General features: G+C 50.0%; 1 protein-coding gene across 7 annotated transcripts in view; it reads left to right on the top strand.

Moving 5' to 3' along the window:
* Positions 1 to 18,982, top strand: part of Mras (muscle RAS oncogene homolog) — a 53,206-nt gene extending 34,224 nt beyond the window's left edge. For 4 of the 7 annotated variants that reach the window (XM_048794432.1, XM_015487004.2, XM_048794431.1 and 1 more), the window contains exons 3-6: positions 8,634 to 8,787; positions 9,812 to 9,911; positions 14,165 to 14,244; positions 15,622 to 18,982. In XM_048794432.1, coding sequence (XP_048650389.1) covers positions 8,634 to 8,787; positions 9,812 to 9,911; positions 14,165 to 14,244; positions 15,622 to 15,721 — 434 coding nt within the window. In that variant the 3' untranslated portion in view covers positions 15,722 to 18,982. Of the gene's footprint in view, positions 1 to 3,267; positions 3,454 to 8,633; positions 8,788 to 9,811; positions 9,912 to 14,164; positions 14,249 to 15,621 lie in introns of those variants that run through there. The other 3 variants (XM_015487005.2, XM_048794434.1, XM_048794433.1) reach the window with 3 other exon arrangements.
* Positions 18,983 to 23,235: the final 4,253 nt, after the last annotated feature.

Genomic DNA, 23,235 nt, shown 5'->3' with positions numbered 1-23,235 from the left:
GCTGATAGAGAAAAGGGTGGGGACGGAGGGGACAGCAGCAGCAGCTGTGTCCTGGCATGACTGCCAGGGGACAGGAGCCAGGGCCCCAATGGAGGGTGGTCTTGACAGGAGCAGGGAGGGGCAGGCCATCCGCCCTCAGTGAGAGGGTCAGGTGGAGCGTGCGTTTCAGAGGAAGGAAGGCAGGTGGGTAATTTTCTCATACACCTTCTCTATCGAGGTATTTCACATGTGAAATCCAGTGGCTTTCGGTGTACTCATGAGGTTGTGCAGGCATAAGTGGCTGATCGATTCACAAATCAGTGATCACTGGAATCAACACTGACTCCTCATTACCCCCCCCCAAAAAAAAAACCACCCATACCTGGCCCTCCCCACGTTCCCTTTCCCCAGTCCCTGCACCCTCTAATCTACACTCTGCCTTTATAGATTTGCCTTGTCTGGACATTTCATATAAATAATCATACAACATGTGGCCTTTTGTGACTGGCTTCTTTCCCTTAGACTACTGTTTTTTTTTATTTCCATATTTTTTATTGGTACATTGTGCATATGAGTGGGATTCATTGTTAAATATTTGTAATGCACACAATATAACAATATGATTTGGCCAATATCACTCCTCAGTATTTCCCCTTTCCCTCCTCCCCTCCCTCCCCTTGGTCCCTGTCCTCTACTGCTCTCCCTTCAATTTTCATGAGACCCCGCCCCCCACACACACTGTTTTTTTTTCCTTTTTTCTTCTCTAGCTTCCACATATGAGAGAAAACATAAGACCCTTGACTTTCTGAGTTTGGTTTGTTGTGCCTAACATAATGTTCTCAAATTCCACCCATTTTCCTGCAAATGATGGAATTTCGTTTTTCTTTATGGCTGAACAAAACTCTGTTGTGTATACCTGCCACGTTTTCTTCATCCGTTCATCTGTTGATGGACACCTAGGCCGGTTCCATAGTTTGGCTATTGTGAATTGTAGCACAGTGTTTTCAAGGGCTACCATGTCATAGATATCAAAATTTCATTTCATCTTATGTGTAAATGACGCTGTAGCATGTGGGTATGCCACATTTTGTTTTTTCTTTCACCAGCTGATGGACATTTGGATTGTTTCCACTTTGGGGCTCTGATGACTAATGTTGCTGCGGACATTCATGTGCAAGGTTTTGTGGGGACGTAGGATTTCTAGATACGAAGGAGTGGAATTTCAGGATCATGAGCTTAACGGTTTGAGGAATTACCAAGTGGTTCTCCAAAGTGGCTGCACCATTTTACACTGCCACCAGTAATGCAGAGGACTCCACGCCTCTCAGGTGGGCTGCCCAGGGGGGAGGCAGGTGGAGTTTATCTCCTGATGGATCCGTTTCAGTTAAGCTGAGAATGGAGCCTGAAGAGACCAAGGTGTCAGTGGACAAAGTCATGTGGTGCGTTCATCAGCACTGTGTTCCTGTGACCAAAATACCCAGCGAACAACTTTTAAGGGAGGGGAAGTTTATCTGAGCTTTACTCCATGGTATGACTGACTCCATTGCTCTGGCCCAAGGTGATGCAGTGCATCATGGCCAAAGGGTGTGGCAGAGGAAGGCTGCTGGGGACAGGGAGGCCAGGAAGCAGAGAGAGGGAACCGTGGAGGGGGCCACAGGGAAGATGCACATCTCCAGTGACCCAGTTCCTCCAGCCATGCCCCACCTGCCTGCAGTTACCATCCAGTCGGTCCATTGCAACTGGGAGGGACAATCCAATCATGTGACCTCCAGACATTCCTGTACCGACACAGGAGCTTTTGGAGACACCTCATGTCCAAACTATAACACGTGCTCACTGGGAAACAGGAGAATACTGGAGAAGGATGTATTTGGAATGACTAGATGCTCGGAAGGCCCTGGAAATCCATGCTAAAACTGCAAAGGGAACCATCCAGCACAGCGTGGTCACTCTCCTCCCAGGTACAGGTGGAGCCCTGAGGCAGGTGTGGCATGGTAAGAAAGTGATGTGACCATCTGGGGGTGGGTGTAGAAAGTGTAGCCTCTGGGCCTTCATCTCATCTCTGCATCTCCAGCCCTCTATCCTGACTCCCTCCCTTTAGACCTGATTCTCTTTGGGCCTTGGGACACTGCTGCTGGCTCCCCACTCAACACCAGCCTAGTGCCAGGGGCAGAGAGGCCTGGACTAGCCGGGTGTGGGTTCTGGTCCTGCCCTCTGCTTACTAGCAGTATGAACCTGAGTGACGCAGTGGCGTTGCCTGCCTCAGTTGCTTCACCTGTGAAGGCCTGGCCTCCCAGAGAGGCTGTGCGGTGGAACAGGTTTGGGGGCCAGAGTCTGGCCTCCTGGCCTCCCCACTGCCAGGCCCTCCCAGGCTCCATCTGCCTCTGAGCTCTGGTTACACTGCTGAGACCCCAGCCATGCTCTCCACTCTTTGCTCCTTTTCCCAGAGGGCAACATCTGAGGGAGGGGGTGTTTCTGGCTCCTCTAAGAACCCGACAAAGGCAGGGACCATCTTCCCAGAATGTGCACCTACATGTGCAGCTTGTACCCCGACTCATGAAAACTGACCCCAAGGCCTCCTCACTCCAGGCCCCACACTGCAGTAGTGTGGCCTCTAGAAGAGCACGCCCGGGGCTGGTGGCTGGCACTTCTCCTCTGCTGCTGTTGTCCTTCAGTGAGCGTGTTGAGGAAGTTGGGGCCCCTGCCAGAAGGAGTCTCCCCTCATTGCTAGGAAGCCAGTTGGTGCCTCTATAGGACTCTTAGCTCCCTCTCCTGTAGAATCCCCAGTGGCCTGGCTTTCCACATCCTGCCAGCACTTTGGAGAAGTCCAAGCAAGTGACTCTTTTTCTGGGAACAGTGCTGGGTTGTCACAGCCACTCCTGCTGCCAGGCACCCTCCCTGCCCCTTAGGTGCCCTTACCCAGAAAGGGAGCATAAATGCAAATGGTGGTGGTGGTGGGTGCTCAGCATGGTTGTGCTCAACCAGGAACATTATTTTATTGAATCTGTTCCTGGGAGGGGCTCGGTCTTCCCCACCTAACTGTCCTGTAAAATGGGCTCTTTCATTCCCCCGGTGGGTCTAGGGATGGGAAATAGCTCTAACCATATTATCCCTAGAAATCATTGTCTATTGTTTTAGGTTCCAGAAGCCTAGTTTCACCCTGAAGGTTGCACCCTGAAATTTAGTTAAAAAGTCAGTGTTTTGTGATTTCCCTTAAAGCTGGAGTGAGCTGTTTTAGTGTGGTTACAGCATTTCCTGTTGCGTGCACTTGATTTGTCTCGTCACTGTGCACTTATTTTTCTGAGCCCTCGCTGGGTGCTGAAGCTTTCTGGAGGCCCAGGGATATGAATGCCAGGCTCCTACTGCAAGGTGGGGAGCTGAGCCAGGTGGAGAGGAAGCCTTCAAAGATGGAGGTCAGAGGCTGAGCCTTCTCCTAAGGAGGAGCTGAGGAGATCAACCACATAGAGCTGGAGGGTGAGCTGGAGGGTGGCTGGGACAGCCCGAGGGGAGGGGAACAGGCATTGAAGGTGGAGGTCACAGGCTTGGCTGGTTCTAGGTGGCCAGTCACACCCCTCTAGTTGGAGGAGGGGGAGGAGGAGGAGGTCTTGGCAGTCCTATTAGGAACCCAGGCTGGTGCCTCTCCATGCTGGCTGCCAGCCTGCCTGGGACCTCACACCATGCCAGTGTGTATGTCTTGGCTTCTTAAATCTACAAGATCTGAGAGCAGCCACCACTTTAATCTTCCCCTGCAATGGAGCTGGCTCTCTTACCACCACCACCACCGAGAGGACTGGGGCAGCAAAAACCTGACACTGCCTCCAGAATCTCCCTCCTCCCTCTAATCTGGCTGCTCGCTCTCTCTCTCTCTCTCTCTCTCTCTCTCTCTCTCTCTCTCTCTCACACACACACACACACACACACACACACACTCTGGCAGAACGCCTGTTCTCCCGCAGTGACTAATACTCTGTGTCTCTGGAGTCCTCCTACTTCACGCCGTGAGGCTTGGCCCCATGCATGCAGGTGGAGCCCTGATCTCCTATCAGCATAGCTGCCCATCATCCTCAGCCTTCCCTAAGAAGCCTCGAAGGCACAGTTGCTGCCATGTGGCTGTAGGAGGCATTTCCAGACATATGTGTGTGGAAGGGAAGCTGGACAAGGAATGGACCCCAAACCGGACTAGGTCCAGCTCAGGCCACCTCCTCCCTGGCTGCGCCTGCCCCCACCATGGGGCCAAGAATAGCTTTTCTGCCCTTTGTGGAATAGATTTTTCTCTCTTGGGTTTTATCTGCAGTTATTGATGTATCCGGATTTTTTTGTTTTCTTGAGGCAGTTTTGATCCTTTGTTTTCTTAAATCATCAATTTCTTCTAGAAATGAAGGTGTGTTGCTATCAAACTGTTACTAGATTTCTTTTATAATTAAATATATCTGTATCCATAGCCATAAGCCTTCACCCCTTCCAAATGTTTACTTTTCTTTTCTTTCCCCTCAGACAAGAATTGCTAAAGATTTTTTAAATTGATCTTTTAAAGAATTTTAGATATTTTAGACTTCAACTACTTTTGATTTTTAGCTATCAACTACTTTCGCCCTCCTTCGTCTACTTTATTGACTATTCCCCCACCCTGTGTCTTTTTTTTTTAATTTCTTAGTTGTAGATGGACACAATACCTTTATTTTGTTCGTTTATTTTTATGTGGTGCTGAGGATCGAACCCAGTGCCTCTCATGTGCAAGGCAAGCACTCTACCGCTGAGCCCCAACCTCAGCCCCTCTCTCTTTGGTTTTATTTTTCCTTTTCTAGCTTCCCAATTTCAGTGCTTAATTAATTTTCAGTTTCAGTTTCTGAAATGCATTTAAAGCTATAATTTCCCCCTGAGAACCATTTTGGTCTCCAACCATTGTCCTTCAATTACAAATTATTTGTAATTTCTGCTTGGCTTTTCTCTTTAACTGGAGAGTTATAGAGCAGTATAACTTTTACATTTTCAAAGTGAATGGATTATTTTATATTCTTGTTTCTATTAATAACAGATCATTAGTTGGTGGGGGCATTTGTTCTATCTTTAAGACAGACCTGTTTAAAAAGTTTCCATGTTTTAAGCTTCGTGACTTTGGCACTTTTTGATGTTTTTACCTTTTCTCATTATATATACCCTACATTTTTCCTATTTAATGATTTAACCTTGAACTTAATTTTGCAGATGCGTTTCTTTTGGTTAGCATGTGGCAAGTATATTCTTCTTTTATCCTTTCTCATTTTGTGTGTGTCATTTTCTTCTCGTGGGTCTTTTTTAAGTAGCAGGCAAATTGATTTTGTACTAAGAATCTGCTTTTGACAGGCGAATTCATCCCATTTGTATTTACTGTGATTGGATTTATTTCTGCCATCTTATTTCACATCTACTTTTTAATTGTACTTGCTTATTTCGTTAAGTTTATTTTTGCCTTTTGTTGAATTGGTTCCATTTGCTGTGTTCTGTTTTTCCTCTCTTCTGGTGATTAGGAGGTTTGGGGTTTTATTTCTGTTCTTTGGGTAGGTCTGCTATATACATAAGAAAGTGTATACTTAACATTTTTCTATCAGCATCTGGGTATAATTGGGATCTTTGGCCTCTTTCCCAATGAAGCAAGAATGTTAGTACAGGCTGAGTATCCCTTATCTAGTACCAGAATAAGGATATCATATTGGCCCAATAAGTGTTTCAGGTTTCAGAGTTTTTCAGATTTGGGAATATTTGCATAGACCTTACCATTTGAGCATCCCTAGTCCAAAAATCTAAGATCCAAAATGTTCCAATATGTAAAACTTTTTGAGCACCACATTGGTGTACAGAATGTTGCAGATTTCAGAGCACTTCAGATTTTTAATTCTCAGGTGAGGGACACTTATATTTTCCTGGTCTCTTCCTTCACGCATGGCTCATCATAGATTTTAGTTCCAATCTATCATCCCTTCTCTTCAAACTGTGCAACATTTTATTTAAACTTAACTCTTATATTTTTCTGTTTTCTTTGCTTATGACTATTTGTAATATCCCTTATCCTTCTCTTTCATGAATCTGTTTTTCACTTTGCTTGAGTACATCCTCTAAGAATTCTTCTAGAAAGTGTGGGCAAGATAATGTCAAAGACCTTCAGTGTCTGAAATGGCTGTCTTCCTTTCCAGAGGATCCATTGTATTTTCAGCTCCCTATTGAGATTTTTTTTTAATTGAATGATCATATTTTTAAACATAACCTAGAAAATATGTGAATATATTAATTATAACATGACCTTAATGTATGTTGCTATTGAATTCAGGCCTTCCCATCCACATGTCAGCCATTTCAAGTGTTTAATTGATTGCAGTTCTAAGTGGGATTTATTTGGGTGGGGGGAAGCTATAATGGAGGGATCCAGTTGAAGGTGCACTCTTCCTATCCCTCAGCCACCCCACTGGTCCTTCCTGTAGGTCCCTGTCTTCTTATATCCAGATGAAAGGGTTGTAGGATGTCAGAGCTACACGGACCTCAAGGTCCAGAGTCTACCCCTCTTCCTGCATGAGCCTGAGGCCCAGGAGTGGGGCAGAATAGCCACTAGCTTCTCTCACATCTGGTGCACATCCCAGCTCCTCCTGTCCATCCATCGCCCCTCTGAAGTGCAGAGGACTGGTCAGGGCATGCATCAATGATGATCTGATGGGACAGGTCACTTTCCCAGGCCCTGTCTGAAGGTACCAGAGGAGATGTGGAGTCCTAAGTGTCCTCAGTAGCTCGTCCTGTGGCTTTCCTTGCTGTCCACCCACTGGCACCCCTGCATCTGTCTCTTGCCACCTCTTTTCTTCCCAGTATCTGACGTAAGTCTCCAAATATCTGTCTGAAGTCCTATTCAGGGGTCTGCTAGGCTTTGCAGCCTGTGTCAAAACTGAGCCCCCAAATCCTGCTTCTTCCCCTTCCCTACTGCCTTAGTCCATGACACCGATATTCACCCTGTCACTCAGGCCAGACCCAATAGCACCCGCACTGTAGCCCTGTCTTTGAAAGTGGCCCCATCTGGCCACCTCCCCCAGCCTCCCATCATATCCTGCCTGGATTGCTGCACAAGCTCCTAACAGGTCCCCTTGCTCCCACGTGCGGCCTATTGGAAAAGGGAACTTGTTAGGAGGAGCCAGAATGAACTTGCATAAATAATACCATCTTCTGACAGTGACCCCTCCCACCCAGCTGGCTCTGTTGTTCTTCACAGTGTACGCTTAACCAGCTAATGTTCCAGCAGCCTGTCATTTATCTGTCTCTCGACGGGATCTTAAGTTCCTACCACAGCAAGGATTTTGCCCCATTTGTTTTGTGCCCACAGAGGCTAGAACGTGCCCAGCACATTGTAGGCACTCAAAGATTTCTTAAATGAACCGAATTGCTTAGACTCCTCATTTATTTGCTCATTCAAGTACTATTTGGGTACATTTTGTGCTGAGACTCAAATAGCCAGGTGACTCACACAGACCAGGTCCCTGCTTCTGGGAGCCAACAGTCCGGCGGTGGGGGGACATTAAACAGGCAGCAAGATGTGTCTGGAGAAGGGTTGGGACAGAGTGGGGAGAGCCCTGGGGGCTCAGACAGCAGAACACCACATCAGAGTGAGCCAAGGCCTGGGAGGAAGGAGCCCAGGCCCAGTGGGTGGGAGAGAAGGCCCCTCGAAGATGGCAGGCTCCTGGCAGACACTCCCCTCGTCCTTCTTTGTGCCAGCACTTCTCTCTCAGGGCATTACACATCTTAACTCAAACAACCCTGGCCATCCCTGTTTTAGGAAACAGAGGCACAGAGAAATGAGCCTTCCCAGGGCCACACCCGAGGAGTGGAGAGCCAGACACAGCTCCGTGGTCTGACTCCAAAATCGGTAACCACCGACTTCACTGCCTCTAGGGAGAGGGAGAAATTGGGTCTGGTCAGAGAGTGGAGAGAGCAGGGAGGCCAGACAGTGAGCAGGGGCGTGCAGGAGCCCGCAGTTCAGACCTTGGACCCTGTAGGGTGGGAGTGGTCAGGCTGGCACAGCTGGAAGGAGACACCCCCACCCCCGGCTGTGGCTGTGACTCTCTGAGCCAGGCAGAGGTGGAGCACTTGATCTCACCAAAAAGGAAGGGTGAGCGTCAGGGTCCGTGGGACGGCAGCAGTATGAGGGATGGGTGGCTTGGAGGGAAGCACCTTTCTCATGGTCTTGGGGGACCCTCCTTCCAGCCCCCGCACTGTCCCCGCCACCCCTGTGACAGCCCCATCCTAGAGGTGAGGGTCATTCCCTCCCTAAAGCCTGCCTGGTGTCTGTCCACACTGACCAGTGGCCTCCTCAGGGCTTCTCCTAGGCTTATCCACAAACACACCTTTCTCCACAGGGGGCAGCAAGATGGCGGAACTGGAGACTCAAAGAGAGTCAGGTAGCTTCCCAAAGAATCCTGCTCTGTAAATCCTGCAGCAGGGAGTTATCCCATCCCTGGGGACTCCCCAGAGGGGGTTTGTGAGAGCTGATCACTGATTTTAAATAGCTTGTGGGTGGATCAGGGAATTGAGGCCCAGTGAGCACCTGGATTGAAACCACCCAGGCGGACCCTGGGGGTCTGTGGGCTAAAGGGACTCCAGAGGGACGCTGGCAGCCCCTGAGTGGCCTCATCTCTCCCCAGTTCTGGACACAGCCGGGCAGGAGGAGTTCAGTGCCATGCGGGAGCAGTACATGCGCACCGGGGACGGCTTCCTCATCGTCTACTCCGTCACCGACAAGGCCAGCTTCGAGCACGTGGACCGCTTCCACCAGCTCATCCTGCGTGTCAAGGACAGGTGAGGGCAGGGTGTCCCAGCTCCTGGCCTGCAGGAGGCCCCCTTCTGCCTTTCTTCCTCTTCCTCCTCCTCTTCTTCCTCCTCTTCCCTCTTCCTCTCCTGGAAAGCTGAATTCTCTCCTCCCCACAGATCTCCCTGTCAGTCCCTCCAGTGCCACCCCTAGATATTTTCTTCAGGACCAAACTGCTTCCAGGGACCTAAGGGGGTCCATCCTCACCCCGTAGCAGCATCTTTGTTTCAACTCCAATTTAGCCAAGTTATATTATGGACAAAGAGGTGAATTTTCTCTCTAGTATACATTGTCATTGATTAAGTCACACTTGACTGTGAGATTTATAAGCCTCTAATTAAAAGCACATTTTTCCTTGTCTCATAATTAAATAATTTGGAGCCCATTTTCAGCCCAGCTGGTCTTTTTGGTTCATTGGATCTCGAAGAGGCAAAGTAAAGATAATAAACGGAGGAGCTAATAGGAAAACAGCAAGCTCTGACCAATCCCAGTAAACACAGAAAAATCCAGTTAATACCTGTTCTAAAGCAGAAAGGGATAATGACTTTACCAGGTAAAGGGACACACGCACACAGAGCTGCAGTTATGTCCCTGAGTATATGAGCCTCAAAAGTGACTCAGGTGGGAAAACATTTAATTTTCTTGCTAATCAAAGAAATGTGAGGGAAATAGTAAAGTGCCATTTTTTCACCTGTGAAATTACAATTTTTAAAGAATAAAAATATCCAGTGCTGGATTCAACGGGGCAGGACCTCATGGGGCATAAAGTGAGAGTGACAATTTGGATGGCAGTTTGGCCTCTGGACCAGCCTCAACACCAGCCTTGTGACAGGCCTGAGGCTTCAAAACCAAGACAGCCACCTCAACTCCCAGGCCCCTTTCACCCAAGGGCTTACCTCTCTCTGGAAAGGAGCTGGGAAGGGGTTCTGCCCAGGCCAGGCAGACTGATAACACCTGAGGTTTGACTGCATCCCCTCAGCCAGGCACTGGGCCTCACTGTCCCTTTATTTCCAGGGAGTCATTTCCCATGATCCTCGTGGCCAACAAGGTCGATTTGATGCATCTGAGGAAAATCACCAGGGAGCAAGGAAAAGAAATGGCGAACAAACACAATGTAGGTGCACGTGCGTTGGGCTGTGTGGGGCCGGCAGATGTGTGAATGTGGGTCCTCCATCTCTCTGGCAGTGCTGGCCTTTGGAATTGGAACCTGGGCCTCCTGAGTAGCAACTGGATTTTATGGGGCAGGCCCTCATGGGGCATATGGGGAGGGGGATATTTTTAAAACAAGTCAGAGAGAAAACGCCCTCTGTAGTCATTAGAAGTTCCGATGTGGGGACCTGATGCCTTCTGAGTGGCGTTCCGCCCACCTCCTGGTCAAGGGCCACTCAGTCCCACCAGGACCCTGCAGATCCATGCCTGGGCTGTGCACAGGGGTTGGCTTCTGTCCACCACCCAGTATGCTCACACTCGTTGGAGTCAGCTCTGTTCGCTCAGCTCTGCCCTGCACCAGGCACTGCTCCTGGGGAACAGGCGCACCATGCCGATGGCTCCTCACAGTGGGCGTCCTTAACCCCACCTGACAAGTGACCACACTGAGGTTTGCCCCAGGCCACAACCTGAATATCATCAGAAAATTTTAGGTTTTCTAGTGTTGCTAGGTGAGGTCTCGGGGCATCCCCAGCCCTTGTGGGCATGGACTGTGCCCTCTGGCCCCCTCCTCTGCTGCCAGGTTGAACCTCACCTCTGGCCATTGGCCCAGCTCTGGTAGTTGAAGAGGGGGTGCACTGGAAGTTAACCCTGCCTGTCTCTGCCCTCTGTTTGCGTCTTGACTCCATAACTCTAGGCCCTGGGCAATAATCATCCCTGCCTCATGGGGCCTGCCTCCAGTGACCGAGACAGACTATAATAAGCAAAGCAAATTAGAGTTCTGAAAGTTAGGTGTTATGGAAACAAACACAGGGAAAGGGGGTCAGGGATGGGGCGTGGAGAGGATGCTTTCCAAAGAGGGTAGTCAGGAAGAGATTTCCTGAAAGGTTCAATTCAGCAGGGAGTTCATACACGAGAGAATGAGCCCTGCAAGTGTCTGGGGAAAGAATATTCTACAAAGGGAATAGTGTGTACCAAGGCCCTGAGGTGGGAGTTTGCAGAACATCAAGGAGGCCATCTTGGCTCAGCAGAGGGAGCAGGAGGGGTGAGTTTGGGAAGTGAGGATGGATAGGTGGTTTAATCCTGGTGAGATTTTACTGTGAGGAGGGAAATCACTGGAGAGTTGCGAGTGAGAGGGATATGGCCTGACCTACAAATGAACAGTCTCTCTCTAGAGGCTGCATGGAGTAGAGTCCATGGGTGGCAAGGATGAGAGCAGGGAGATTAGGAAGGGACTGTCCCTATGGCCCACGTGAGATTGACTTGGACCAGAGCGTGGCTGTGAAGGTGGTGGTCTGGGTTCGTAAGAGCTAACAGCATTTCCTCACAGATTGCTTATGAGGAGAGAGAAAGAGGAGACGGTTCCACGGTTTGGGCATGAGCAACTAGAGGAAACTGGAACTCCAGTAATGAGCCAGGAGGGACAGTCACAGTCAGTAGGGGAAAGACAGGAGTGTGCTTTTCAGTGTCTTCATTTGAGGAGCTTCACCGATGACCAAGGGGAGAGGCCAGGAAGGCAGTCAGACGCCCCCATCTGAAGACAGAATTCAAAACCACAATACCCAAGGGAGTAAGTGTAGATGGGGAAGGGGTCCTGGGGCTGAGGCTGGGGACCCTTCCTGTTGTGGGTCTGGGGAGATAAAGAAGGATCAGCGAGAAAGACCGAGCAGTCAGTGATATGAGGACCAGAGTGGGGAGTTTGGAAGCCAAGTAAAGCTGGTGCCTCCTCCAGGTGCCAGGAGTGGTCAGCCAGGCCAGGAGCTGCTCAGAAGCCTCCAGAGGAGCCTGGGAACTGACCATCATGGTCAGTATTAGACACAGACCTTGGAGAGCACAGGAGGGCCTGGCATGCTGAACAGAGGTGGCCTGAGGAGCGATTGCGTTTCACAGTCTTGACCTCCAAACAATGACCAGTTCCGTAGGTCTAAGGAGGGTTTGCTGGAGGCTTCCACAAACGCTGTCTGATTTTCCCTCCCAGCAGCTCTGGGCAGTGTGGAGGCTCACAGGTGCTGCTTAGGCATCCACAGCTGACTTTTGCAAATAGAAGGGAAGGAGACCCAGGAGCACCAGGTCTCTCCTCTCAGCCTGATGCTGTTACCCGGGGCAAACACTGCTGCCTCATTTGTGTTTGACCAGAGGACTCTACCAGTTGCTCTCAATGACATCCCAACTTTATAGCTCCTGAGACCAGTTCCTCTCCAGGTGTCTGAGACAGGGTGCTCCCACCCAAACTCCCCACTCTGGTCCTCATATCACTGACTGCTCGGTCTTTCTTGCTGATCCCTCTTTATATCCCCAGATGCACAACAGGAAGGATCCCCACCCAATGCAGGAAGATAGTATTTTCTGCATGGAGTTAAATGGTACTACCAATTATTATTGCAAGGTTTCCCTTAGTTTAAGTCCAGTTGCTACTGAAATCCCTGAATTCTAAGAACCCAATGGATGCACGTCAGACTTTCTTCAGTGGTAGAGGCAGAGCCCCTAGAAAGAAGGTGGAGCATGCCCAGGGACCTGGGGGATAGTACAAGTCATGTATTTCTGAGCCCGGGGATTAGGACCACAGGTAGCCGAAACTCCTGGAAGCTGGGGGCTTCTAGCTATCAGCATACAGGATGTGAAGGGACTCCAGCCAGGTCCCAGATCCCGGATCAGGTGCCTTCCTGCTTCCCTTCTGGGAATGCTCAGGGTGGCCATTGGCCTCACCCACAAAGACCTCAGAGCTCTACCAGGTGCTTCACAGAAGCATCTACCACACTTGGACATGATGTTCAAACCGGAGGTGGCTCCAAAACGGACCTCAGCACCCCCACCAGTGCATGGGAGGCCAGGTGGGGAAGTGGCATGTGTACCTGGTTTGACTTTCTGCTGGTCACAGTAGATCTTACTCAGGCACGTGACCCTCAGCCGTCTCCCTCTGCAGAATGAGATCCTGCCTGCCTCTGCTGGTTAATATTCAGTGAGGTCAGGGATGTGGGGACCTGGGAAACCAAACAGCTCACAGAGGACAGCATTTTTCTTTCAGTAAAATCAGATGCTCAAATATTTGTCAAATGAAGATTTCAAAGGCCTGAGCTCTGCCCTTTTGTGTGCCCTGCCCTTTGTGTGTCTGTCAGCTCCATTAAGACCACCGCTTGAAGCCAAAGCAGGGTGTGGACATCTGACCTCATGCAATGAAAACTGACAGGAAGACACGGATTGTCCCGGGCCCTGGACAACGCTTTACAATAACTCCTCTGAAATAACAACTTACTCTGTCAGGCTCCGCCACCGCTCCCACCCCGTGCGCTTAACCAACGGGTCATGTTTATTTTCTTAACTGTGCTTTTCTCCTTCAAATGTATTGTAATGAAAAGGACTAATTTTGTAATCGGAGAAAAGCCATGAAAAATAGTAAAGTTCTGCAAACTCACCACAATCGGCTCACTTCCGTCTCACGCACGGAGGCCTGTGCCTATTTCTCCAACCCCCCACCCCCGCGTGGGGGACCACCAGCACTTCCCACTTTTGTGGGTCCTTGTCATAGGAGAAGACGAGCACTCAGCAGCCTGGTTCTCCCTTCATCAAACTGAGGCTTGGTGTAGATACGGCCCATGGGGTCACCTCGGCCACAGCTCTCATGTGCTGCTGCCTTTTGGCCATGAGATGAGTCCTCAGCATCATCCCTGTGTAAACATGGCTGAGCTCCCGGACTCATAGACACAGACCAAACAAGAGCTGGACTGGGGCGGGCGCCGTGGGGCGGGGACCAGCATGGCCCAGAAAGGTCACCCGGGTTCAGAGTCCTGCTTGTGGCCTAGCCCCTCCTCAGCCTTTCCCACTGCTTTCACTCTGGGGGGGGGGGCCCAAAAGAGGGCCGGGGATTGCCTCAAGGTAGAGAAGCAGGCCTCGGAAAGGAAAATGAATAGAATCCGAATGTATCTTAGTTTGATGAAGGAAAGAAATCTTTAGTCTTCCAGTATATTAAAAGATCATTTATATGCTATTTTTAGGAAGCTATCAAATATCTCTGTGACTAGAGAACAAGAGGGAATCGGAAAAGCCATTAGTAAAACTTTCCAACCTCAGAGCGAGAAGCCACCAAAAGAAGCTTGAGGCTGCTGGGGACCAGGGATTCCGTCCTGGGTTCCTTGGGACCTCTGAGAATTTGCCACCTTCGGGGTGGGGAAGGACTGTGTGGATCTCAGTGCCTCTTTGACCAAGTTGAGCTTTGCCTTACAGATTCCGTACATAGAAACCAGTGCCAAGGACCCGCCTCTCAATGTGGACAAAGCCTTCCATGACCTCGTTAGAGTAATTAGGTGAGCAGCCCACCCCTCTCTGGAAGGAGCCTCTGTGGCTGGGAAGGGCCCAGCCAGGCTGAGGGTTTGTAAGGAACACAGCTCCTGTTCTGGCCAGTTCTTGAGCCTCCTTCCATCTCTTGCCCCTGACTTTCCACCCACCTCCGCCCTCCCCCAGCTGCAGATGGGTCTGTGGGTGGAAGCTGCTCCTCCTGCCACATGGACCCACCTTCACCTACTGAAAGGAAGCGACTTCCTGCTGGGGTGTGGCACCTCCGCCCGGTCCAGCCACCTTGGATGTTCTCCCAACACCAGAGCTTTTCACCCAACAAAAAGGAGGCAGGCCCCTCTCCCCATTCCCAGAGCAGAAGCCCTGTGTACGCAGTTTCCCCTGAACAACCAACTGTGTGATTCTGGGGTGCCAATTTCAGGGGAACCGTGAGGGCATCTCTTTTTCAGATCCACAGTTCTCAGCCTTCGAGCAAAGTCAGCTGGTCTGACAAATAGTTTCTTGAACATTCCTTTGCAAGGTCAGGGTCCAGGTGTAATGATCTGGTGCTCAGATGACTGGCTGCAGTCCCTGTCCCCATGTATCCCACTTCTCAAATCTCCAGCATCTAGAGCATCCCAGGCCTTGGTTCTCAAGACACCATGCATTGAATCCGTTGCCCTCACGCTGGTGATTCAGAGGGCTGTTGGTTAGCTCTGGATGAGACCCAGAGCTCTAACGTTGTCCTTTGCTTGACACCTCCCCATCCCCACTGTCCATCCCTCCCTATCCACCTTGCATGTGCTCAATAATCTCATTTTCTCCTGTTATTTCAGCATAATGGAAAATACAGCAGGCTTCACTTAACGTTTCTGCTGGCAGCTCTGCACACTTGAAATGATTCTCCTGGTCATTCTGTCTCCTGTTAGGATGTGCTACCACCAAGTAGCATATAGGGATGTCCTGGTTATGACCTGTACATCTAAGGTCAGGTTTACACCTAGGAAGAGTTAAAACATGTGAAAAGCTTTTGCAATAAAATGTCAGTTGGCCTGTCATTTAATTTAAAATATGGAACACAGAAACAGAGGCCAACACTCTGTACAACCTAAAGCATGATGCAGCTTAGGATTTAAATAAATATAGCAACACAGCCTGATGACAGTAATTCCCATCAACAGGATGATTTGAGTTTTCCCCTCCTCTTCCTTCCCAGTTTCTTTGCCCTAAGAGACGTTATCCAGCCAGGCCCCTCTCTAGCAGCTAGGACTCCAGTGCCTCCAAATCTGTCCTCCCAACCCTCAGCCCCTGCCAGATCAGGCTCCCTGTGCCTCTGACCCAGGAGTAAGGGGGAGAAGAGAAGCAAAATCCATTCTGACTTTGTCTTTCTGCCTTTCAATGTTTAAAAGGCAACAGATTCCAGAAAAGAGCCAGAAGAAGAAGAAGAAAACCAAATGGCGGGGAGACCGGGCCACTGGCACCCATAAACTGCAGTGCGTGATCTTGTGACGGCCTGAGTCCCTGGGCACAGTGACAGCGAACTGCCAGCCCTCGGGACCCCTCCACTGCCTAACTGCACTGAAAACCATTTCTAACCACAACCCTTGGCCTGAGGACTTGGCACGGGAAGGGAGAGAGGAAGGGTGAGCTGGGAGCAGACAGGGCCTGGCTTTGCCAGAGGGCACGAGCTGTCTCAGATCTCCCGTGAGACCAGGAAGCCACCTGTGTACAGAGCAGCCTTTAGCCTCTCGCCGGTTGATACACCCGGGTCCCCCCTTCTCTTGGTGGGTGTGTTGTTCCTTTTAGCTACCTAGTGTTGGTTTGATGTGGGTGTGTTTATCCATGTGCAACGTTCCAAACAAGCCATGATCCAGCTTCCCTCCACCCCGCCCCCGCCGCCTGACTCCAAGCCACAGTGTCTGAGCTCAGATGTCTTTTGTAGATTTTTAAATTATTTTAGTGATGATTATTTTATTTAGGGGGGGGGGGTCTGTGCCCACTGCCTGGTGGAATCCCAGGTCTTCAGCAGACCTCACTGATAACATGGACAGGATACTATTGTTGTCTTCTTCATTGAGTGCCAAACTCAACCCAGAATGAGCAGAATGGCCGAGAGGCCCAAAGTTAATGGGAATGGTATGTAGCTGGGGGTGGGGGGTAGGGGTCCTCAGGCCATGGGTCATACCCTGGAGGGAAAGCAGCCCCATTCATTGCCTAGAAACCGAGGAGAAGAGAGATGCATTTACCCAGAGGGCTTTTGTTGAGGACGCAGATATCAGAAGACAAAATTTATCTCACCGAGATGAGTGGCAGGTGCAAGCATGTCGTTTCTAAAAGGAGAGTTTGTTATTATTGTCCTGAAAATATATAAACTAAGGTGAGTGAGTGGCTTTGCACAAAAGTGCACTTATTTTCAGACAGCATGGGTTCGGTTGTTCTCCCCAGGTGGGCGAGAGGCCCTGGGTTTCTCAGATCTTCTCCTGCTCCTGTGCATCACCTGTGCTGCCCAGGGTTTCTCTGATATAAACTCACTGTCATGTCCAAGGAAGCCCCTGTGGACTCCCTCCAGAAAACTCAAGGTCACACAGAATCTTAACCACAAAAGATTCAGTCTGGATCTCCCTTAAACATTACCAGGACCTGAAGCCATTTCCCTGTGAGTCAACCGACCACCACCACTGTTAAGCCCAGTTACTGAGCAAACCCCTTCCCTTCAAGGGTTAGCGGATTCCTTGTCTCTTTGGCACACACTTTTATTACCCTCTTGGATGGCGACAGTAATACAAGAGCAGAGGAGAAAAGAAGGTGGGGCTCATGATGGGACTCCCAGGTATCTGTTTCTGCACGAGACAGTCCCCCCTGAGAATGCCCACCTCCCTCTGGTGCTGCTGGTGGGAGCAAAGACAGGATTTTTCCAGCCCGGGTTGGAGTGGAGGGGCAGCCAGAACAATGGTGCCCTCCCCGCAGAGGAGGTCAGAAGATGAGGTGGCTTGGTGAGTGACCTTCTTCCCCAGGTGTTACCAATCAGATCGCTGTGCAAATAGAACAGTCCCCGCAGGTGACCAGGCTGCTCTTTGGAGAAACAGACATAGAAGGAAAGCCAAGGACAGTGAGCCTCCAACCAAGTTGACCAGACACCCGGATTCTTCTCTGTTCAGAAAGTGTGTCGGGCTCCTCACTCGGCCAGATCACCAGCACCAAGGGATCAGCCAGAAGAATGATTCTGCTGCAGGGGGGACCCGTGTTGATTGGAACTCAAACTTCCTTTTTGTCAAAATGCGCCCTTCCCCCCTTTATTTTTTCTTGTTCCCAAAAGAAAGGATAAGAGAGAACATTCCAGATGAGGCATTTCAGAGTTTCCAGGATCCTATAATGTTAGTGAGTATTTTAAACACTAAAAGGCCACGGCTTTTTCTAACCCTGAGGCCCCTCTGGGCCCGGTCTGCAGCAGGCACGTGAGTGGTTTTGTGTGTGGTTTGATCTCCAGCTGCAGCCTCAAGATGAGATGCGGAGCAGTGAGCACAGGGATGCTTTGCATTGGGAGTGGCAGAGGAGGACAGGAAGCCCTGCACACAGGGCAGCGGCCACTGCCAGAGAACTACCGAGCGCCACCCGCCACCAGCACACCCCCTGCCCACAGGGAGCTGCAGCTCTAACCGCACCCACTGGGGGGTCTCATTGGAAGCAGACCTACAACAGGGCCCTGAGCCATAAAGGTAACCAGAAGAGGGGTTTCCCCATCCTGGTTCCCCTCACATATAAACGGGGTGGTGTATCTGCCACCATCCCCATCTTCCAGAGCATCTATCCGAAACTCAAGCCACAGCTGGACTCCACAGGGCCTAAGGAGACTCTGGTTAAGGGTTGGCCTCTGCTTTGGGACCAATGGTGCGCTTTCTCCTATGACCTCATTTCCCCCTTTGGTGAGGTGGGTAGATAACACCCCATCTTTAGAAATGGACCCTTGGAGAGTCGCTTCTCCAGCTACCCAGGTAGGCTGGAGTGGAGTGTACCCAGGAACATCCCCAGTATATCTCCGTCCCCACCTGGCCTGGCAGGGTCAGCCTGGGGAACCTGATAATCATGCTACTCCATGACTGAGGGGCCTACGGGGGCTTATGGCTGGGCCATCACCATGTTCCCACAGCTTTTCCTGAGAGTAGTACTACCTGCACATGCCCTAGAGCATACCCTTCCTGAAATCCCCTCATCCCGTGGCTTAGTCCTTGTGTGCTCTCAGATTTCCTCCTACTATTCTGACACCCTCCTCAGAGGGTTCCATTTCTCCCCAGAGGTAACCCAAGCCATCTTCCCCATCCCCGCAGGCTGGGGCTGGGGCATACAGGGGACATCTGGATGGTTTATCTTAGGACTTTGCCCACCACCCTCTCATGGTACTTGCTATGGAGGGTACCATGAGACCTGGTGTGACCTGTCTCGCTTCACCAGGAGATATGATCTACTAACATGTGTCAGCTCTAACCCAAAGGCCCCTCAGACAGGTCAGGTCACAGTAAATCCAGAGCCACAGACAGGTCCCCTCCATTAGCAGCCCGTTGGGTTGGAAATTCCATGTCAGATTTACTTAGAAGGAGATACTTGAATCGCTGAGTGCCACTGGGTGCCCAGCTTCTGTTTCACAGTATTAACAGGTGGCCATTGTTGTGAAACGAGAGTGAAGCCTGAACATCTCGATGATGCTTGAGCCTTTTATGTAACTTTTTATTAAGTCTTTGTGTATCTTGACTCATTAATAAAGAAATGAAGAGATGCCTGTCTTATTTCCTCTTTTTCAAACATTCCTAAAGTTTTTGCTGAGAACATTGCAATTTGTCAGCATTTCACCCAGAGTACCCATCTCTCCCAGAGTGTGACTTTGGTCTTTACCAAACCTAAAGTAAGGAGGGAGCCCGCTGGTGGCCCCGGGGGGGGGGGTGTTTCCTGAGTGGAGCGAGAGGATGAAGGCAGGTTGGTGCAGCATTGAGGGGCACAGCCCCTCAGTGCTGGGTAGACCTGGATGTGGGCCCTGCCATTGACCTCTGTGTGCCCTTGAACTAAGGACCTTCTCTAGTCTTTAGCTGCTGTACCTGAATGGACGGTGATACCCACCTCCTGAGCAGTTATCCCTGCATGGAGAATGTTCCCTGCCCCCATCTACTGGGGTACAGTCTTCAGTCACTGTAATTTCACTTCTTTGTTCATTGAACCCAGTGGGAAATAGACCAAGCTAAGACATCAAGATCTCTTTTCCAGAGTATAGAAGTCATAGCCCTCTCATGGATACCTCTTTGGATAACTGTAGCTGAAACCCATAAACAGAGGCTGAGGATGCTTCTTATACCCCTCACCCTGGGAACAGAGAAGGATGGAGGGGAGAAGGCGAATGTGGTAGATAGCTCAGGCCTGGCTTCCTGCCCATTCATTTATTTATTCCACAAATATGTATCGGGCTGTGCTGTATGCCAGGCCCTGGGCTGGGTGTGGGTGTGTGGTGGTGGGCAGGGAAAGGGTCTTCTGATGATTCGCTCCTCCTCCTCTAGCCCTGAATTCATTTCTTGTGGCTGTTGTAAGAAATTCCCACAAAATTAGTGTTTTAATATGGAAACGTATTCTCTCACAGTTCTAGAGACCAGAAGTTCAAGTTCAGCATCGCTGGGCTGGAGTCAAGGTGTCCACAGGGCCATTCCCACCTGTAGGTCTCCAGGCAAGAAAGACTCTTTGTGTCTCCTGGAGTCTGGTGGCGGCCGACATTCCTCGACTTGAGACCAGACCATGTCACCTCATTCCTCAAAGCCAGCATCTTCAGATCTCTTTCTTCTCCAACTTCACATTGCCTTCTCCGTGTGGGTCAAATCTCCCTCACTCTCAGCCAACGCCGCCTCCCTCACCGAGAAGCAGAATTTCCAGACTTCTTCCCACCTCCACCCACCCTCCAGCATCTGCACCATATGCTCTGCCTTCTGGGTTATTCCAGACAAACAATCCAGGCTCCTAGCTGAAGCCAGCCCTTTCTTTGGGGCCCTAGAACACACCAGGACATTATTCTGGCACTTCTCCCCACCCCCTTCTGTATCATTTCCTTCCTCTCCTGCATCTTTCTCATCTTAAACAAAAGTAATGCCTTTCTTTGACCCACTTCCTCTACCAGATACCACTTGCTTCTCTGCTAACTTTGGCCAGAAACCATCTTAAAAGAGTAATTACACTCACTGTCCTCTCATTTCTCTTTAAAGTGCTCCAGTTATAAGCTGAGATTACAATAAGAGTCACCTTTATAATTTCAAGCAAAAAATTTGCTTCAAATGAAATTTCACTTGTCACTTCACGCCTTCTCGAGGGGCCGTCATCACCAGTGGCCTCTACCTTGCCAAGTTCCAGGGCTGGACCTCGGCCTCCGCACACCTCAGCGCAGCTTCTCCTTGTAAACATCCTTCCATTGGCTTTTAGGATGTGGCCATCTCGTGGTCCTCCTCCTTCTCCACCCGTCCGTCACTCCTTCTTAGTCTCCTCAGCTGGTTCTTTCTCTCCGGTTGACTTTGGAGCACCCCAGTGGACAGATCTTGGTCCTTGGCTCTCTCTCTTGATCTCTTCCAATCTTGAGATTTAAATGCCTTTGGTATACTGATGGTTCCCTGTTGACCGTCTCCCATTTAAAACTCTGTCTCAACCCTGCTCCTACAGCCATCTGCCTACTTAACCTCTCCACTTGGATGTCCCAGGCCCAGTATATCAAAGCTATGTCCAAAACTGAGTTCCTGGATGTCCCCTCCCATGCCTGCCTCACCCGTAGCCTCCCTAGCACCCCCTGCTTCCCGGTGCTCGGGCCAGGAGACCGGGATTTGCCTTTCATTCCTCTCTTTCTCCCACGCTCCCCATCCAATCGGTCAGCAAATCCTGCGGGATCCCCCCTGCGCACCGTGTCCGGAATCTACCTGTTTCTCACCACCTCCACCGCTAGCTTTCTAGCCCAAGGTGCCTCCATTCACGCCCGGCTCACTCCTGTCTTCCTGAAGTTCACTTTCTACCCTGCAACCACAGAATTCTGGGTAAAATGGAAGTCAAATTATGTCTCCATTCTGCCCAGACCCCCCACCCAATGGCTCCCCCATCTCATTTTTCAGAAGTGTCAAGGTAGGCTGTCACTGAACGTGGAGGAATGAATGGCTGATGTCTATCAACCGCAAGAGAAGGGCAGTCCCTTCATTCTGGCAACAAGTACCCTTTGAGCTCTGAGCCACACATCAGGGCCACAGAGAATAGTAAAACCCAGGTACTGTGTCACAGAGGGATGCAGATGGCAAAATCTGACATCTATGCATTAAGAGGTATCCCTTGACTTAGGGGATCTGAGAGGAGACGCTCATAAACCTTGCACGAGCCTAGATGACTGAACAAAAATTAGTATTGGGCCCATGAATTCCATCACTCTTGGAGGTGAAAGGTTTGCCTTTTCGGTCCATGTTCCAAGGCCCATAAAAGAACTCTTTTAAATGAATCCCACCTCCATCTCTGCTCACTTTTGAGAGGTTGTGGATAAAAGTTCCCAGATGTCACAGATGTCAACGTTGTCATTACTCCAGGAACTTATTGGATATGCAGTCTCTTGAGCCTTGTCCCCATATCTGAACCAGAATCTGCATTTTACCACATGCCCAGTGACTCGTGTACCCACTAATTTGAGTGGCACTGCCTTAGAACATCAAGCTTAAAATGGGAGTGAAATCCAGTCCTGGATCCACTGTGCCTCAGGACCCAGCTCAACCACATCCAACCAGAGGAAGCTTTGTTCACCTGCAAACAGCTGCCAGATTCTGCCTGGCAAGCAGGGAGCTCAGAGGTGGCCTCCCACAGCCAGCACACTTGTCCCTTAATGACAGGAGGTTTTTGTACAAAGGCCAGTGGGTTCTCAGTTTGTCTCTCAAACACTCTGACATTTTTCTTAAAATGTGGACCACTACGTTAAATATAAAGAACAAGAAAAATCTGATGATCTGAGCTGAGAATTCTTGAAGCACTCTAAATAAAGGGTGAGATAAGTTGCAAGATAGAGATACACTCATTTCCCAGAATTTTCACTTTCCGTAGCTCCTGGGCTCCAACATCGTGCCAAATAGCTCATTATCGGGCTAATGTGAATATTTAGACATTAAAAAAAAAAAAAAAAAGGAAAGCTGAGTTCATACCAAGCAAAGAACTGATGAATGCGTTCAGTACAATGTACATCCTGACAATTGTGGGTCAACCATTAATTCCACCTCAAATCCAGCTTGTGACACAATCATGACTGAGCCTGGGCCTATAAACAGAGGTACACACCACAGTTCTCCAACTTTGGCCCCCAGACCAGCAACCTCGGCATCACCAGGGAATTTGTTAGCAATGCACATTATCCATCCCCACTCTGGGCCCACGGAGTTAGAAATGCCAAGGTAAGTCTGAGGATTCTGGGTATAACAAACTCTCCAGGGGATTCTGATGCTCCCTAAAGTTTGAGAATGACCAAATTAAATAAATGTACCCACATTTATTACCCCCATGGAGGTAATTGGCAGCTTGGTCCATTCTTACCTGCAAGGCAGCTGTGGGCCCTCTGGGAAAAGTTACCCAGGTCCTTCCTCTTTCCTGCCTGCATCTGATTAATGAGGACCCCTCAAGGTCTGGGACCAGCGTCCCCTGTCTAGGGATTATTAGCCTTGGCTCCACAGAGTTACAGGAGGGGCAGCTGACACCTTGAAATCCTATGCAAAATTATGGGTCTCCATGCATCATCCTGGGGAGACGGTTGTGTTCCATCAGATTTTCACTGTACTTCTGGGTGTTGCCCAGAGTGAAGCTGAACCAGCCTCTTAAACCTTGTGTTCCGATGGTCACAGCCCCAGAGAACGGGAAGAGGAAGTGAAAGGAGCAAAGACCCATCTACTCCACTGCTTCTGAGAAGCGCTGACAAAACTGTCCCCTGGGTGGATGCGTCCCTCATCTCCCTCCCATGATATCCTGAGGGAGGGGAGGGAGGCAGCTGCGCC

Source organism: Marmota marmota, unplaced genomic scaffold (assembly GCF_001458135.2).
Source record: "Marmota marmota marmota unplaced genomic scaffold, marMar, whole genome shotgun sequence".
In the NCBI taxonomy this organism is placed as follows: domain Eukaryota; kingdom Metazoa; phylum Chordata; class Mammalia; order Rodentia; family Sciuridae; genus Marmota; species Marmota marmota.
Note: the sequence above shows the minus strand (reverse complement) of the source record. Positions and strands in the feature narration are given on the sequence as shown.